This window comes from Gallinula chloropus, assembly GCF_964237585.1.
Source record: "Gallinula chloropus genome assembly, chromosome: 16".
NCBI classification, from domain to species: Eukaryota; Metazoa; Chordata; class Aves; order Gruiformes; family Rallidae; genus Gallinula; species Gallinula chloropus.
In genome coordinates, this window is record NC_140101.1 from 10874153 (window position 1) to 10891726 (window position 17574).

A 17574-nucleotide genomic window follows, 5' to 3' on the forward strand; every position below is an offset into this window, starting at 1 on the left:
CAAGTCCTAAAGACCAAGTCCAAGTTGGAGAGGGTTCAGGGCATATCAGTGTTTACGTGTTAAAAAAAGCATGTGTCACATCACCAGGAATAGATGTGACAGCTCTGTCACCTGTCAGGCCAGGGAAACCCCAGCCACTGTCACCAGAAATAAATGGGAGAGGGGAGGGCACCTCAGTGCCAGCTACAGCAGGGCTGCTGGCTGTGCTCTGAGCAGCTTTCAAAAGGGCTGACTGCATTAGCTTAAACTTTTAAGAGTAGGTTTGCTGCTACCTTGCCAAAGCGAGCTCCACAGCCATTTGAATAGATCCCAGCCACCAAGCCAGACGGTCCTTTGGGTGAGAGCAAGCCCTGGCTTTGTATGTGGGGTTGGAGACAAGCTGCAGGCTTCCCCTCCTGCCAGACCCAGCTCAGAGTGACAAGGCACTTCAAAAGAGGGAGGCTGCCAGTGTGGAGATGGGAGACTGATGGGTAAGAAACCTGCAGCCCTCCCGCCCAAGCAGAGATAAGAGCACCCTTTGATATGCCCACAGCCCTCCCCAGCACACTGTCTTGCCCTCTTCAAGGCACCAAGATACCATCTTTGTTTTAAAGACAAAATTAAAGCAGCTTCACCGTGGTCAGACAGAAAGCCTCAGGCAGAGTGAAGAACCCGACCAGGTCTCACATCCCATGGTAATGCCCTGCTTGTCCTTCCCTGTAAGGAGGCCGTGAAGAACCAGCCTGGGGCTGCAGAACAGGTCAAACCCGATGGCTTTTGAAAAGCAGCATCACAGCTTCCCTGCTAGAGCACTGTGAGTGGGACTGAGCCCCTACAGACACAGCACCTATGCTCTCAGGACAGCGTTTGCTGTTGCTGAGAGCTCAGAGATGTTTTGCCCTGCCTTAGGGAGCTTCTCTGCCAGCCCTGTCCCCATAACCTGGGGACACCGTGGGCTCTCTGTGTGGGGACCACACACTGGGCAGGCGCTCCAGGGGGTAGTTACACCAGTGACTCAAAGCAGTGGGATTTAAAACAACTGCTGCATAATGCCAGGTCCCATCGAGCCTGGACAGTGCCAGACGGGGCTTTGGCACAGAGTGAGTCTCATCACCTTGCTGTATTACAGTGTCCATCTGCCCTGTGCTCCCTGGATACAGGGACCAGGAGCCTTAAGCTGTTCCTTTGTCTTTCCATTGGAAGGAGAGATCATTTTCTTTTCTAGGTCACAAAACGGATCAGTGTCACAGCAGGGTCCAGAAAGGGGGGAAAAAAAGCCCACAAAACTCCAACAAATAAAAAGCCAAACCCAGGCTCAGATCCCTAGAAACAGCAGCAGCTTAGCTCAGCTGCAGCCTGGGGGTCTGGAGGCTTCTCCTGCCACTCCTGAGGGAGAGGCAGCATCCCCAAGGAGAGTGACTGGGACACAGCAAGGCTTCCCATGAAGGTCTGGCTGCGGCTACCAGGCTGGCATGGCTTTTCAAACCCTAGATCTGCTGCAGATGCATGTTGGTGCATCTCAAATGCCAGGATCTGGTGTTTGGCTCCCGTGGCCTCCAACCTTGTCCCCTTGTGCTGTTACCCCAGAGCTGGTGCAGCCAACCCCCCAGAGCCAGGGAAGCCACAAACATCACTGAGGACCACAGAGAGCCGAGCCCTGCCCATGCCCTTTGGTCATGCCTGTCTCTTGCTTCTTGCACTGTATTGGTTTCCTAGCCCTCGGTGACCGCAGGTGGCAAGCTGCACTTAGGTAAGGACTTTAGCCCTTCCTTGGAGATTAGCAGAGAGGGTTTTGCTACTCCTCTGAGCAAAGGCAAATCCCCTGGTAGCAGGGCACAGGAGGTTGGATGGCACAGGAGTCACCCCGACTGGCTGCAGGACAGGATGAGATATGAGTGGTGGAGTCTGCAGGGGACAGAGACAGGCTTTGTCCCCTGAGTCAACACGTGCCATCAGCCTCCTGTTCATCCCTCACTACCAGCGAGAACCATCCCTTTAACAACCACCCTGCTCCTGCCCCAAGAGGCCTTCTGCCAGGTCTGGGCTATGGGACGGACCCCAGACCCACGCCCAGGCCAGGATTTGCTTTGAGGGTCCCCAGCACATGGAGCAGGTCAGGGCTGTCCCTTTATGTACTCACTTGCCAGGACTCAGTGTGCTTTGGGGAAAGCAAAGGGGGTGCTCAGCCAAACAACCACTCATCCTTACTGGTGTAGAAGTCCACTGCCAGCACGAGCTGCCCAGCACAGGACCCCCACCTCCCCACCAGACCTGCTGTGGGGGCAGCTGCAGCCCCCGCTCTAATGCCCAAATCCTCTCCCAGACTTGCAGGGCATGAAGCAAGCAGCAAGATTAAGCCCATTAAAGGAGGCGTGGGGTGTAATCCTCAGGAGCATCTGCCTGGCTCAGGCTGCGGGGGCTGGCAGGGGCTCTGGCTGGTCTGAGGGCACCAAGGGGAGCAGCCCCACAGCAGAACAGGCACTGAGCACAGCCAGGGTGGGCTGCAGGTACTGCCAACTGTCCAAGCCAAGGCTGAGGGCCTGACACAACCTCTTTCCTTATACACCATCCCTGTGGCTGCCCTGCTCCTGAGCAGCAAACTGATGGGGCAAAGCCAGGGGCCAGAGCAGCCCCAGCCCTGACTGCCCCAGCCCACACATCACGCACAAGGGACTTGCCAACAGGAGACAGATAACCCCTCAACTGCTGAATTGCTTTAAGGAGAAACAGAACAAAGTATTAAACATTTAAGGTGATAAGACTGAGTCACTTACCAGCCCGAGGAGGAGGGAGCAGCCACACACCACCGCTGAACAGCCAGACCTGGGGGCTGGGGACACTAAAGCCACCCAGACCATGCTGGTGGTGGAGCAGCAACCCTGCTTTCAGAGGACCTGCTCTCCCCCAGTGCCGTGCTATTTATCAATTACTTAATCACCAAGTGAGGGATCCCAATCAGCATCTACTAATTATCCTAATGAAGCAGGCCTGCTGCTCATCAGCTTGCTGATGAAGCAGATTCTGCTGAAGGGAGGGCTGCCCCCATCCCAGCTGACATCAGGTCTCCTGCCTTTGGCCAGACCCACGTGCACAGCAGCATCTCTGCATCACTCAGCCCCCCAGGGACCACTGCTCCTTGTGTGTGGGCTGGGACTTGGGTGTCCCCACAAGCAGAGGCTGGGAAGCAGCGAGGAGCCCGTGGGATCCGTTATGGTTGATACCATGTGCCAGTGGCACACACCACAGCCCTCTGCTCCGCATTGGTGGCTGCTGCTGCCATTCCCCTGGCCATGCAGGCTACATCCCCTCTCCGTTTGGAGCACACCGACCCCATTCCAGGCCCACCACAGCAGCGCTTCCCCACCAGAGGGGTCCAGCCATGAGGAACTTGCTCACCACCACCAGCCAGCTGTCCCTGGAGCAGGAGGGATGCGATGGTAGAGGCTCCTCTTGCAGGAGCGGCTGCTGGGACAGTGCTGGGCCATGATGAGCCCACATGGGGAGATGGGAATGGCTCCAGCAGAAGGGACACCAGGTCCCAGATGCACCAACCTGGGAAAAAAGCCTCGGAAGCCCCAGGAACCACCAACTCCTCACACAGGGATGCCAAGAAACCCTCACATACACAAGCCACGCTTTTCTTTTGGGGTGTGCGTGAGGTCTGGTTGTATTTAATTATCAAACTGCAAAGTATTTACATCCACATTAAGGTTTCAGAGCAGCTCCACCCCTCACCACCCACAAAGCTGGACCTTTTCAGGTTGGTTTTTTTTTTTTTTTCCAAAGTTGTTTTATTATCCAAAAAAAAAAAAAAAAAAAAAAAGAAAAAGAAAGCTAAATATTTTACTGACACCGAAAAAGGCAGGTGGGGGGAGAGGGGAGCTGGGGAGAGAGACACAGACCCACATGTTTTCTGCATAGTCGGTTGGAGATCTTACAAAATGCTCTTAAAAAAAAAACGGGAACGGCCGAGAATAAGGATGTGTTGGGTGTTCCTGGGAGCGGGGAAGCCAAAGAGCATCCTTAGGTTTGGGGCTCCCCCGTGGAGTTCATTGGCTTTAAAAATAAATTGGCAGACAACAATGGGGATGGAGGAGAGGCTCTGGATCCCCGGGTCGTGCTGGCTGCAGCAGCGAGTCTGGAGATGCTGGATCCCACTGAAACGGCTGCACGGCGACGCGGATGGACAGACGGACACGCAGACACACAGCCCCAGCCTCCTGCAGGGAAGTTCCTCTGGGTTTGCTTCACTGTCTTCTGCCCCGACGTGTCCCCAGCCCATGTCCTTCACCAGAGCTCGCAGAAAGGCTTAGGAACCGAGCCAGCCCGCGTGTCCCCTGCTCCCAGGGCGCGTTCCTGCTCTGCCGCTTCCCGGAAAGGGCCAGAAAACGAAACCACTGGGTCAAGCCCGTTCCCATCCTGCTGCGCTTGTGCAAGACCCTGCGTGTGCTGCAGCAAACCAAAGGCCAACCCTTGGCACATGCTCGTGCCTCCTCTCTCCCCAGCATTCGGGTCCAATCTGGCTTCCGCACGTTGGCAGTTTGTAGAGGTTTCTCCTGGGGACGGGGACTTTGTGTCGTTTAGACAAAGTTATGGCACTGGTCAGCCCTGGGACTGGCTGCCACGGGACAGGGTGTCTCTCCAGCAGCGATGTGGTGGCTGCCTAAACCAGGGATGCAAACACAGAGAGACCCAGACCACCACACTTCGGAGATGCCCTGCCTGCACGCAGAAATGCAGGCACAGCAAACCTGCTGAGAAGGGAGGAGAAAAGGCTCTGAGCCCCAAAACAATTTCAGAAGTCCTTTAAACCAGTTGCTGCTCTCCAAGCCAGCAGGATCTCCCTGTGCTGCTGAAAAGCCTGGTCAAGCTGATTTTGAAGTTTTATTCGTTAAAAAAAGGAGTCGTCAACCAACCAAGCGAGGACTCGGTTCATAAATAAATGGCTGGGGAGCTGCAGAGTGAGTGAGAGGCAGCCATGTGCCAGGGCCATGCTCCCCTGGGGCTGGGAAGGGGGTTTTGGACGCCCCCGCCCATGCTCAGCTCCAAGCTGGCTTTCATGGACACTGGCACTGTGGAAGAGGCTGGTTAGAGGTGTTTTGGGTCTGCTGCCTGCAAGGAGGCTGTGCCAGAGGGAAACCTCATCCCTCCGGCGATGGGGAGAATAAGAGTCCTCTGCCTGAGGACCAAGAGGTGGGAGAAGCTGCTGGCTCCCATTCTCAAGGTCCTTCCCACTGATGTGTGCCAGTACCCCTGCCCCATGGCACCCCCTTAAGCCCCATCCCACCTCCTGGTCCCGGAGAGCATCCAAAGAGCCCCCAGGTCTTTCTGTGCGAGGGTGCCTGGGACAGGAGGGAGCGAAGCCTCACCAGCCACCGTGGCGAAGGGTTTCCAGCCGGTAGAGCCACAGGATTGGGGTGGGGAAACCAACACATGCAACTAAGTCAATGTGGGGAGGACGTGGGGGCTGCTCAAGGGCTATGTACAAAGCAGGTGCTGGGCAGGAGGGCACAGGAGCCCCACCAGCCCTGGGGTTCAGCCCCAAATGTTGGGGGGGGACAAAATGGGCACGGAGAGCTACCCACTGCTGAAACATGGCTGAGGCCTTTGGGAGCGAGCGAGCTATGGGGCGTAACGCTTCCTGGGACTGTCCTCCAGGCTGGCAGCCCATAGCCAGGGAGGCTCCCACTGCAGGGGCACTGCAGCTCGGCAGCTGCAGTGTGGGGAAGGCAGCTAAAAATGTACCGGCTGGACAAAAGCATCTGTGAAAGGTTGTTTCCCCTAAAACACTCCCATACCCTGCAGCAGCCGTAGGTGCCACCTGGCAGCGCTGGATTTGGTGGCAGTGGCAGCTTTGAGGGGGGTGTCTGCTGGTTGGGAAGCTGGTGGGGAGGGCAGCTGGAAGACCAGGAGTGCTAGGTGGGAGGGAGTGCAGCCAGGGAGGTGAGACTGGCCCAGGGCAGGGCGAGGGGCTCTGCCAGCACCCCCACAGTGCTGCTCCCAGCAGGGAAACGATGGTTCCTTTGTGGGGACAGGCGGAGCTGGAAGACTCAAACAGGTGCCTGGGTACTCCCATGGGACAGGGGTGGCCACCAGAGCCACAGCCACACTTCACGGCTCAGCCACGGAGTTCAGCCACGGAGCCCTGCCATGGTGAGGCTCGAGGGACACCCCGGGAAGCAGGATTGTCAGCGTCCCACTGCCACCTCACACCCAGACACGCCCCGGCACATCACATCAGCTGAACCAGACAGGGCTTCACTGTGGCCAAATGTCTCTGCTGGTGCCCTCGGGAGAAAAGGAGCTGGGGGGGGGGGGGTGTGGGTAAAAGGGAGGGCAAATGGGCAGGGAAATTTGTGCTGATTTAGAAAAAGGGTGCAGGAGGCCAGGGCCACAAGTCTGAGGTGGGGTGATGCTGTCCCCCACTCCCTCTGGGTTCACTCCAGAGCTGCCAGGGGGAAAAGTTCTCCTGAAAGCCAAGTCTCAGCAGGAGATGCTCCTGAGCCGCAGCCACAGCCCTGGCCCTGCCGGCGCCCGCAGGCTCCTCTCGCCAGCGGGACGGCACCGCTTCGTTAAAAACAGGCCAGAAGTCTTAATGAGTGACGAGGGAACCCAGCACCTCCCCTGGCTGCATCCGGAGGCGATGCCCCATCCTGCTTCGGGGCTGCTCTGCAAAAACCGGCCCCCCTCTGCGGGCAGGCCAGCCCTCTGCGCCCCGCGGGCGAGGGTGGCAGCGTCCCTGGTGCCAGGAGGAGCTCCAGGTCTATAGGTTCTCGCCGGGCTGGTACTGGGGCTCTGTCGAGGTGAAGTAGTCCTCCAGGAAAGCCTGCAGGTACTCGAAGGTGGGCCGCTCCTCCGGGTCCTTCCGCCAGCACTGGCACATGAGGTCGTGCAGGGACTCGGGGCACTCGGGCGGGCAGGGCATGCGGTACCCCCGCTCCACCTGGTCCAGCACCTCCCGGTTCACCATGCCTGTGTGTGGCCAGAGACAGGGGGACAAGTGAGGGACGGACAGATCCTGCTCTGTGTCTTCCCAGAGGGGACACCAAGGGCACCGTGCTGGGATGAGCCTTACAGGCAGCTCCAGTGATGTGACCCAGGGAAAGAGGGATCCCCACACCCCCAAAGCCTAACAGCACTTGTCCCTGTCAGCCCATCACCCTGCTTGGAGACCAGAGTGGGACAGGGCGGCTGTGACCCTGTGCTCCCAGCAGGGCAGGATCTGATCCCCCCAAGCCTGTCCTCCCTTCCTAAACTGCAGGAGAAACTCTGCTGCTCTGCCAAGATAGCTCTGGGGGCCATGGAGCACCAGGGGTAAGCACTGGGCACGGGCAGCTGGCATCAGGGCACCAGGATGGGGAGGGGGTTTCTGCCAGTGAGTGTGAGCCCTCACCTGGGTAGGGCACCCTGCCCTTGGTGGTCAGCTCGGTCAAGAGGATGCCGAAGGACCAGACGTCTGACTTGATGGTGAACCTGCCGTACAGAGCAGCTTCAGGGGCCGTCCACTTGATGGGGAACTTTGCGCCTGGATGGAGAAGCAGGGTGAGGGGCTGCTGGGGGCACATGGGCTGCGAATGCTCCCAGGACCCCCTCACAGCCAGGGCCATGTGCTGGCTCGAGATGTGCTGAACACCTCTGGGGACCCCAGAGTGGCCACCCCTCCGGTGCCACCCGCCTGGGCACAGTGCTCACCTTGCCGAGCAGTGTACTCGTTGTCCTCGATGAGGCGTGCCAAGCCGAAATCAGCCACTTTGCACACCAGGTTCTCCCCCACGAGGATGTTGGCTGCCCGGAGGTCCCTGTGGACGTAGTTCATCCTCTCCACATAGGCCATGCCAGATGCGATCTGTGAGGATGAGGACACGGGGCAGTGAGGCTGGTAGGGTGATGTGAGAGTCCCCAGGGAGCACCTGACATCGCCAGGGGGGAACAGCTCCACAGTGGGACCCAACCCAGGGTGTGGGAGCAGCCCAAGAAAGGCCCTGAGGATGCAGGTTTTGCTGGCCAGGGAGAGCTGGCTGTGATGGGAATAGGTGAAAAGACAGTCCCAGCTCTGGGCTGAGCACCCAGTGTGGCCAGCAGCACCTAACCCGAGCCATGCAAAGCTGCTGAGCCCCCTTCCACCCCCACCACCCACCAGACACCAGCCAGGACAGCCCAGTGAGGTGCTCAAGCAGCCCATGCCCTCAGAGGGGACCGTGGGAGCCCCAGGGATGCACAAACCCACCTGAGCCGCCATATCCACGAGCTGGGGCAGCCGCAGGTACTTGCCCATCTCGCCCTTCAGGAAGTCCAGGAGGCTCCCTGCGAGGAAGACCACGGTCACGGCCATCCAGAGAAGCGGAGCCGCTCGGCTGCACCCCCAGCATCCCCCCTGCGCTCACCCTTGCTCATGTACTCGGTGACGATATAGATCGGCTCCTCGGAAACCACGGCGTAGAGCTGAACCAGCTTCTCGTGTCGCAGCTTCTTCATGACCTGGGCTTCCTGCAGGAAGGCCTCAGGGGACATGGTGCCGGGCTTCAGCGTCTTGATGGCCACCCGGGTAGTGCCGTTCCAGGTCCCTGTGGCGCAGAACGTGCTGCTCAGGACACATCTGGGGGGCAGGGGCCATGTCCCTCGCCTGCTCCCCTACCCCACTGCAGGCTCTGGGCACTGGCTGGGGAGAGGATGCGGGTGGTGACACGGGGGAGACAGTGGGGTGGGAGCAGTCCTTACCCATCCACACCTCTCCAAAGCAGCCCTGTCCCAGCTTGACCTCTAGCCGCAGCGATTCCCGGGGGATTTCCCAGGCATCCTTGGCAAGGCCTTGGGTCTGGGGCTTGGATGTGGGGCAAACGGTGGTGAGGCGGTGGCACAAGCCATCGGCGTGTTCTGGCACAGGAGAGGACAACAGCAGGGTGACGCTTGGGCACCAAGGCACACGATGTCTTTACCCCACAAAACACCTCAGGGATCCATACCCAAACCCTCACCCTCTTTCCTGAAACCCAAGCAGCTTTTCACCAGGGTCCCCCCGCAACTGGTTTGGAGTCCCCCAGCCCCACAGCAGCTTCCCAGCAGCACCTGTCCCACAGTAAGGGCAGGCGCAGCACCCCAGGTGTCACCCAGAGCCCGAGGGACCCGAGGGGCTATACCCACTGGAGTAATAGGCCACCAGCTGCTGCAGGCTGTTGAACTGGGTGCGGGAGGTGATGTAGAAGCCACCACTGTCCAGCTTGCGGATCTTGTAGTGCTTCACGTTGAGTCCCTTGGCATTGTCGAAGTCCGAGACGGAGAGGCAGTAGGCACCTGTGGGCAGGACCGAAGGGCTGGGGGGGGTTGTGCCACACATGGGTGCTCCCCACAGGGTCCCACAGGGAGCGGGGCATGGGGGAGCAGATTTAGGTGGCCAAGAGTTGTGTCAGCATCCCTGCGAGACCGGGGAAATGCTAATGAGGGGCATCACCCCTCCCAGTCCTCCCAGTGCCCCCAGCCCCTCCGGGTGCTTCTCTCCAGCAACACACAGCACGGAGCATCACTGCTGCTTCTGCTGCATCAGACGCTGCTCTTGGATGGGATGCGCAGCAGCCACTGTGCTGCAGCGGAACTGGTGCCACTGGGCAGACTGTGCCCCCCAGGCTGGCATTAAGGAAGAGACCCTGCTGTGTTTTGGGGGGTCCAGTGGGCAGGAGGGAGAGCAGCCCCCCTGGGATGCAGGACAAACCCAAATGCATTGCTTTGTACACCTGTCTCTGCTCTACCCATCCTGCTGCTGGGGCCACAAAGAACAAAGGATTTATGCTGCCTCTTGAAGGAGCTGTTTCCACCAGAATAAAATACACAGTGGCAAGTTCAAGACATCAAACCAGAAAGGAACATCAAGGAGCTTTTCCCAAAGGTGCATTTGGAGCCAAACTAAACCACATTTCCAGGTAAGAAACAGCATCCTCAGGCAGCTGAACCGCAAAGATCACAACCTGCACTTTCGGCAGGCACAAAGCAAGTCTGAAGAGTTGTTAGACCTGAAAGAAGGACCTAAAGATTCATCACTGCCTCTGCCTGCTCGCCCAGGAAGCACACGTTCAAGATTTTACCACTACAAGGGGCCAGGAGAAAACAAAAACTATCTACTTGGGGCTGTAAAAAATACCCTGAATGGGAAAAAAATAGCATCATGTCTGGCGGACCCCGGAGGTGGTGAGGCACCCGCTCCCACCCTGCCATGAGCTGAACCACCTCTCTGGAGGTCGGCTGCTGGTGGGCGCCTGCTCCCCAGGGACCAGCCCCATCTGGGGAGAGCCCCGGGAGGCTGCTCGTGCCAAGGGGCACTGGCTCCTCTCCGCACTGTATGACTTGTTTCTCCTTCTCCCTCCCCTGTATGCCTAAGCTGGGGGAACTGGGACCATGCAGAGTGAATGAGGGGACCGGGGGTCCCTGTGCAGATGCCCCCCTGCCCCTGGAGAGGGGCTTCCCCAACACAGCCCCCGCCCCCCCGCCACTAGCCCCACTCACCTTTTGTGGTCTCGCTCTCCCGGACCAGGAAGGTCCCTCGGGGGTTCTCAGGGTTGAGCAGCAGCCGCTCAGACTCCCGGCGAGTGATCTTCCCGAAATACCACCTGTGGGGGCAAGGCAGCAGCTCAGCTCCTGGCACTTGCCCACCCCCTCCATTCCCGTTCCAAGCAGGGGGCTCAACCCTGCCCCTCCCCCCTCCAACTACAGATTTCAGAGACCCCAGGATGCATCTTTAGGCTGGGGCACCCCAGGGTGCCCCGTGCCCCAGTGCAGCCCAGGCTGGGCACCACCCAAGGAGCAATCCTGCGCCACAGACCATGAAACGCCTTCACTCCAAAAGCCTCCCCAAATGGGGTGCTCTGGGGACGCTTGAAACCCCACAAACTCTTTCTGGGGGACACACGCTGTGCCGTTGGCTGGGGATGGGCTGCAGGGATGTAGCTGGCACCTCCTGCTCTGGGATGTAGGGCCGGCTTTGCCCCTGCCTGCCGTCCCCACGTGACAGTCACCTCTGGCTCAGGCAGAGCCGGCAGCATCCTCCCACATGGATGTGTGTCCACATGGAAGGGGGAAAACCAGACCAAAAGCATCAGGTCCACCACGGCCCCTGCAACACCACCGCTCACCCCTTTGCCGTGCAAGCAGGCTGCACCTCCACACCTCATGGGCCTCCAAGAAAGGCTGGAAAGCGTCTATGGGGTTTGCAAATTCACAGGGGGGGAAAAACCAAATAGGAAAATCCGAGGCCTTGCAGGCTTTGCCCAGGAGAGGGGCAGGGGGAGCTCTGGGAGCGCTCAGGGGGTGCTTGCTATCGCCCATCTTTAAACTGTCTAGAAATGGCAATTACTCTTCAGCCTGGATGGAGTCTGAGGGCGCGACATAGTTACTGGGGATGTAGCCCGTCTGTCCTGTAGTGAGGGAATGAGCCAGCCACCAGTCACCTTCCCTGCAAGAGAACCAAAACACACTCAGTGTGAAGCCAGGAGCCCCCGGCTGCTCCTCTCTTGCCCACGGGCGCTGGGGCAGATGAACCAGTGCAGACCCCCACCAGGAACGGGTGCAGCCCCGCAGCCCCCAGCCCCGCAGCCAGACCCCAGCCAGGAGGACTCCCGCTGCCAGCCCCTGCCCATGGGCTCTGTATGGGTAAGCTCTGGGTAGCAGGGCCACCCATCCCTACACGGGGGGCTTTAAACATAAATCGGGCAGGGCAGCCAGTGAGCCAAAATGCCTCCGGAGCCACCCGAATGGAACCGGGTCTGGCTGGAGGGTGAGAGGCTTTGGGGCTCTGAGGCAGCAGGGGGCGACAGGGGAGAGAGGGGAAAAGCGACTGAAAAAAGCACCAGGAAAGCCCAAGAGAGTTTGTTAAACACATGCTGGGGAAAAGCACCAGGACAGGGCTGGGGTTTGGGCAGGGAGGGGAAGGTGAGACCCGCCCCACAGCCATGGGATGCACTGGATGCAGCTCCATCCAGTCCAGGTACCCTGCTTGCTGCCCTCGAGGGTGGATCTTCTCTGTGCAAGACCCTGTGATGTCCCCAAAAACCTGGGGCTGACCCATGGGCACGGTGTTGGGGCCACATCCCCAGGAGCTGGCAGGGTACGGGAGCCCCCTGGCTGCCCTGCCCTGCTCCCCACAGGCTCCTGCACGGGACGGGGCAGGAAGGAGAAGTACCACAAGACGGTGGGAGGCGGCTTCCCCTTCCCCACAGACAGCAGAGCTTCCTCCCAGCACCTGCGTCTCCTCGCCCATCAGACAGCATCGCCTAATTTACCCTGAGCCGAGGCTATGGGAGAGCTGCAGCCCTGGGAAGAGCACCACAAGGATTCAAGAACTTGGCAAAGACCTCTGCAAACACTTCATGACCCCAGCTACCGCTGCAAGCCCCTCAGACCACATCCAGACCCACCCCTGACCCCTCTGGATGTGGAAAACCTCCATTCTCACTCCAGCCACACCAGTAACTTTTGCTCATCCCAGCTAAACCAGCGATGCTTCAGAGCAGCTGGGAGATGCTGGACACAGCCCCAGCTCCCCACGCTGGTGCCTGCAGGGCTGGGGCAAGTGGGATCCCTCCAGACATCTCTTCCCAACCACACAGCCAGGCTCTTCTGCCAGCCCAGAGCCTGTCCCCAGTCTCACAGCAGCCCCAGGCAGTAGTTTAACTTCTCCTGGCTGTGGTGGATCTCCTGGCAGGTAGCTTGGGCTCCCCAGCTGGAGCTGCTGCCCTGGTCACCTTTACTGGGCTGGGCTCCTTTCCCACGGGATGAGAGAAAACATCTGCTTGAGAAATGCCCAGCTTTTGAGGGGTGGCTTTCCTCCAGCTCGGGCTGCGAGCTGGGAACTCGGCACAAACAAACTATTCCAAAAATGTCTCAGCGGGGAAAAAAATAATAATAATCATCAACATCATCAAAACAAAGCATTTCAACAATTCCCTGCAGAATCTTACCCAAAATACCCCACCACATCCTTGCTGTCTGCCAGCTGGCTGGGAGGAGACCTCCTCCCACTGGAAATGGTACCACAGGAGCCTTTCCACACTGGGCTGGATGGATTTAGCCCGTCTGGGGGACCCAGGGTCACCACAGGCTTTGCTGGGACTCGGGAGCATGGTGGTGTGGGGGTGTGGAGGCTTTTCCTCTTGCCCAGCATGACCCCAGCCTTGTTCTGCAGCCACCCCACAAGGCCACTGGTGTGGCTGGGCACCCCAGTGCACTCAGCGAGAGGAGATGTACCCCTCCCCGAGTACCACACAAAGGGCACAGCTTTGTCCCCCTGCCTCTCTCCCTGGGGACACCCCAACCCCAGAGCTGCAGCAGACACTGGGAACGTGGTCTGCCAGGTCTGGCACACCCCAGCCTGATGCAAATAAAGGAGAAAAAAAAGCCCTGCTGCTGCCCAGGGTGCTGCAGAGCCCTCACAGCCTGACCCTTCCCTCTGCCAGACCACAGCAGAAGAGGAAAGGAACTACAGAAACTCCAGAAATGATTTGAGACATAAAGAGCCCCCAAACCCTCATATATGGACCTGATCCAGACCCCCAGTGGGCAGCGCTCACTTTGTCGCAGCCCAAACCACACCCCAAGCCCGGGGCCAGCCCTCTGCTGGGGCTGTGACAGCAAGAAACACAGAAACCCCTGGATTCAGGCTTTTCCCGTGGTGTTAAGCCCAGCACATCCTGGCCTTGCTGGATTAAATGAATCACCATTAACAAACAGCATCAGGACATGGAGAATGAGGGTGAGATTGGTGTGACACTGCCCAACTGCTGCAGGAGCATGGTCCCTGAGATGCTGCCTTGGCTTTCTACCCTCTGCCTCTGAAAACTGTCCTGGGTGTCTGGGATGGAAGGCAGCAGTTTGGGGGGGAGGGGGGGTCAGCAGGAGCTGTGGACCTCAGGGACTTCACAACAGGACAGACCACACGTGGGTTTAATACAGGATTATGCTTGCAGCTGGCCACACTGCCCTGCTCTGCCATGGGTGTGCTGCTATAGCTGGGATGGAAAGCAGGCAAGCAGGAGCCAGAGCCCTAAGGGAACATTTGAGTCCCCTGAGTTACTCACAAAAAATACAAATAAAATGAAAACCTGCAAAAATAAATGCAAAAGAAAGCTGGGAGAGCCAACAGCACAGGGACTGCACAGGGGTGCCAGGTGCGGGCAAGGAAAGCAGCCAGGGTCAGAGCTCCTGGGTGCAGACACAGCCATGGATGGAGCAGTTCCCCAGCATGGGAAGGGGCTCCCCGCTCTGCCCTGGTTGCTCAGGGAGGACAAACCCAAGGGATCAGAAAACCATCAGGCCACCATCTCCTCCCAGTCCTGCTCCACCCAACCTTGCCCTAAGACGGGCAGCAGACCGGCTTCATCGTTTAAAAGCGTCACAATAGAAATGATCTGTGATACACACCTGACATCCACTTTTCTCCTAAACGACAGCGTGGCACAAGAGGAGAGAAAAAACAGTCAAGAGAGAAGCTGAGAAGAGAGACACTGCAGCAAGCACAGGGGAAAGCACCCGAGGAGCTGAGATACACTCAGGCAAAGGAGAAAGAGCCACATGCTGATGGGGACAGGGCATGCGGCCCCGTGCAGGGGGGCACAAGCAGAGGAGGTGGCTTGGTGACAAAGCTGCAAGGCAACAGTGACCAGCAACAGGGCCAGGAGGACAGGGAAGCAGGCAAACAATCACCTGCAATGCGAACACCAAGTCACCGCATCCCCCCCTGAGCACCCATCCTGGGGGAGAGCTGGCCCTTGGAGCATCCCCCCTGAGCACCCATCCCGGGACAGAGCTGGCCCTTGGAGCATCCCCCCTGAGCACCCATCCCAGGGGACAACTGGCCCTTGGAGCATCCCCCCCCGAACACCCATTCTGGGGGAGAGCTGGCCCTTGGAGCATCCCCCCCTCACCGAACACCCATTCTGGGGGAGAGCTGGCCGTTGGAGCATCCTCCACAAGTGCACATCCCAGGCAAGAGCTGCCCCTTGGAGCATCCCCCCTGAGCACCCATCCTGGGGGACAGCTGGCCCTTTGGAGCATCCCCCACCAGCACCCATCCCAGGGGAGAGCTGCCCTTGCAGGGGCTGGGCTGGGGGGCTCTGCGGCAAGGGCCAGGGTGCCAGTTCACCCAGGTGGGCTCGGCTGCCAGGACAGGGACACTCACGTATTGTTGACGATTTGCAGGCGCTCTCCTTTCTTGAAGGACAAGTCCGTTTCGGTCCGGGACTCGTAGTCGTAGAGGGCCACGAAGGTGGTGACTCCACCTGCAACAGAGACCACTCAGGATGGGCACAGCTGCTGGTGCTGCCGTAGCACAGCACTGGCACCTCCCCTCCCACCATCTTCCCACTGGCCAATAAGACACAGATCAGCCCCCCCTCCAGTTGGAAGACAGAGTCCCTCAGAAGCAGGAGACCCCCATCATCACCAGAAAAAGCTGGAACCAAGCCCACGAAGACCTGAGCCCCACCCCCCAAACCTCCACTGAGCCCCAGCCCACACCAACCAGCTAGTGCCCCAGCACGCTGCGGCGAGGTGACCGTGTCAGAGGTGTTGAAGCCTCCGAAGAGCTTGGACTCGGCAGCCATGGTCCCGAAGGAGCGGCTGGGGGTGCGATGGGTGTCGGGAGCGGCCGCCTTGCTGGGGGTCTGCGAGGCTGGGTAGCCCCCATGGTGGGTGTTGTCAGTGGGCTCCAGGCTGCGTCGGCGCTGGCTGGGGTCTTTGGGCTTGCTCTTGCTGCTCCCCATGGTCCCAGGCTGCAGGAGACAAGCACACATGCACAAAGGATTATTACTATTAGTAGTAGTATTAGTATTACTACTACGCAGCCTCCCAGGGCTTGCACACCAGATGCCTGCCCACAAGGAAACAAAACAACCTCTGGAGTCTGTTCAAGCACCAGTTGCCGGAAAGTCTGGCCATCCTGCCCTTGCCCTGGGACAGCATCGTCCCTCATTAACACAGAGCCACCTCCCGCCTCGCTGCAGCAGCCAGCGAAATGCCTGGAGCAGAGGGAAGAAGCACGCTTGGCTGTGGGATTGTGGGACAAGGATGCTGAGTGCAGAGCCTGGACCAGTGCTTGGGAACATGGCTGTGGATGCCCCAGGGAAGGGTGCCCAGGGCGGGGTGTAGCTCAGCTCTCCAGCCACCTCTCCTACATGAGGGTTTCTGCCAGGAGAAGCCAGGACCCAGATGAATATTCATGAGTTTGGATGACTCTGGCAGCAGAAATTTGGAGAAGCCATAGGTGCCTCACGCTCCTTGCTCAGGATGAGGACTTGAATGCAGAGGATGGTCCTGTGAAGTCCAAAACATGCAGCAAATGGGAGGAAAGTTTAAGTCAGGAGCAGTTCCAGGCGGTTAACAGCTAAAGACCAAGGGATCTCAGCTTTATATATAGTCACATCTTCCTTCCCACTTCAGATCGTGCTCTATAAATACCTTCAAGGTAATGGTATAAATGAAGGAAGGGAATTATTTGCAGTCTCCAAAGATGGCAGGATACCCAGCAGTGTCCTGAAGCTACGGAATGAAGTATTTAGGCTACTTCACACATGGCAGGAGGGCAAAGGGAGGTGGAGACAGCCGGGGAGGAGAATCTCCCTAGCAAGAAAAGCAAGGAAGGAGCAGAGGCAGCAGCTGCTGCCCCGCAGGGTGCAGAGCAGAGGAGGACCTGGGTGCACCCAACTGCAAGGCTTCACTGAGGGCTCAGCATCACCCAACAGACACTTTTCCTAACCCAGCATCCAAGAGAAGCTTGGCCTGAGCCCCCAGAAGTAGGACAAGAGCCATAGGGCAGCTCCAGCAGCCTGCACAGTTCCAGCATCCCAGGGGGAGCAGAGCTGTTTGGCTCCTGCCACAGGGACGTTTAGGGGGCCCAGGCACCAAGTCTGCTCCCCTCCCCACAGCGAGGGCTTTGCCTGACCACCAAGGCTTATTTTCCAGGAGACCCAGCTTCCATCTACTGTTTTCCAGCTCCCAAATCTCACGGATGACCAGCAGCATCCCCTGTCCCGCTTCCACAATGGTTTCCTTCGGCTCAAAGCAAGCTAGCAGGCAGGATCAGCCCCTGCCAGTGTTTGGGAATCGCAATGAACTGATTTTCTGTGGGGCTGGGCACAGCTACAGCAGCTGCTCTGGTGGGGAGCAGAGCTGTCCTTCCTCCTACGCGTGCAGGCAACAAGGAGGAACCAATGCCTCTATCTGCCATGGGACTCGACCCACGCATATTTGCGCTGGGCTTTGGGGGCCTTGGAGCAAAGGAAGGTCAAACATCAGCTTTGTGCCTGCAAATCCTCACCGCCAGCAGCCTGGAGGCAGCTCCCATGGCGAAGGGGAGGGGGCTGTCCCGTAACAAACCCCACTTTCAAAAGCCTGGAGCAGGAGATGATGCTAAAGCAGAACTCTGGGGGAAAGCAGGACTTTAGAAGCGATGAGGAATAGCCCCCACCACTAAGGAAAATGAGCCCCCCTGTCCCCCCCTTTGCTCACCTCTGCCCAGGGCTCCGGCACCCACTGGCACTCCCGGATGGCAGCGGCAGCACGGGGAGGGAAGCGGGGACACGGCGGGGCTGTGACCGTGCAGCTTGTGACAGCCCA

The 17574-nt window shown here is 58.8% G+C and overlaps 1 protein-coding gene across 1 annotated transcript; it reads right to left on the minus strand.

Annotated features, from left to right (window-relative positions):
* Nucleotides 1–6742: 6742 nt before the first annotated feature.
* On the minus strand, nucleotides 6743–15722 carry SRC (SRC proto-oncogene, non-receptor tyrosine kinase; the record flags this gene model as incomplete). Its single annotated transcript, XM_084271341.1, has 11 exons — nucleotides 6743–6951; nucleotides 7373–7504; nucleotides 7672–7825; nucleotides 8207–8283; nucleotides 8364–8543; nucleotides 8698–8853; nucleotides 9121–9270; nucleotides 10474–10577; nucleotides 11321–11419; nucleotides 15140–15239; nucleotides 15482–15722. The coding sequence occupies 11 exons, from the start codon at nucleotides 15720–15722 to the stop codon at nucleotides 6743–6745; spliced, it is 1602 nt and encodes a 533-aa protein (XP_084127467.1).
* Between the last annotated feature and the right edge of the window lie 1852 nt (nucleotides 15723–17574).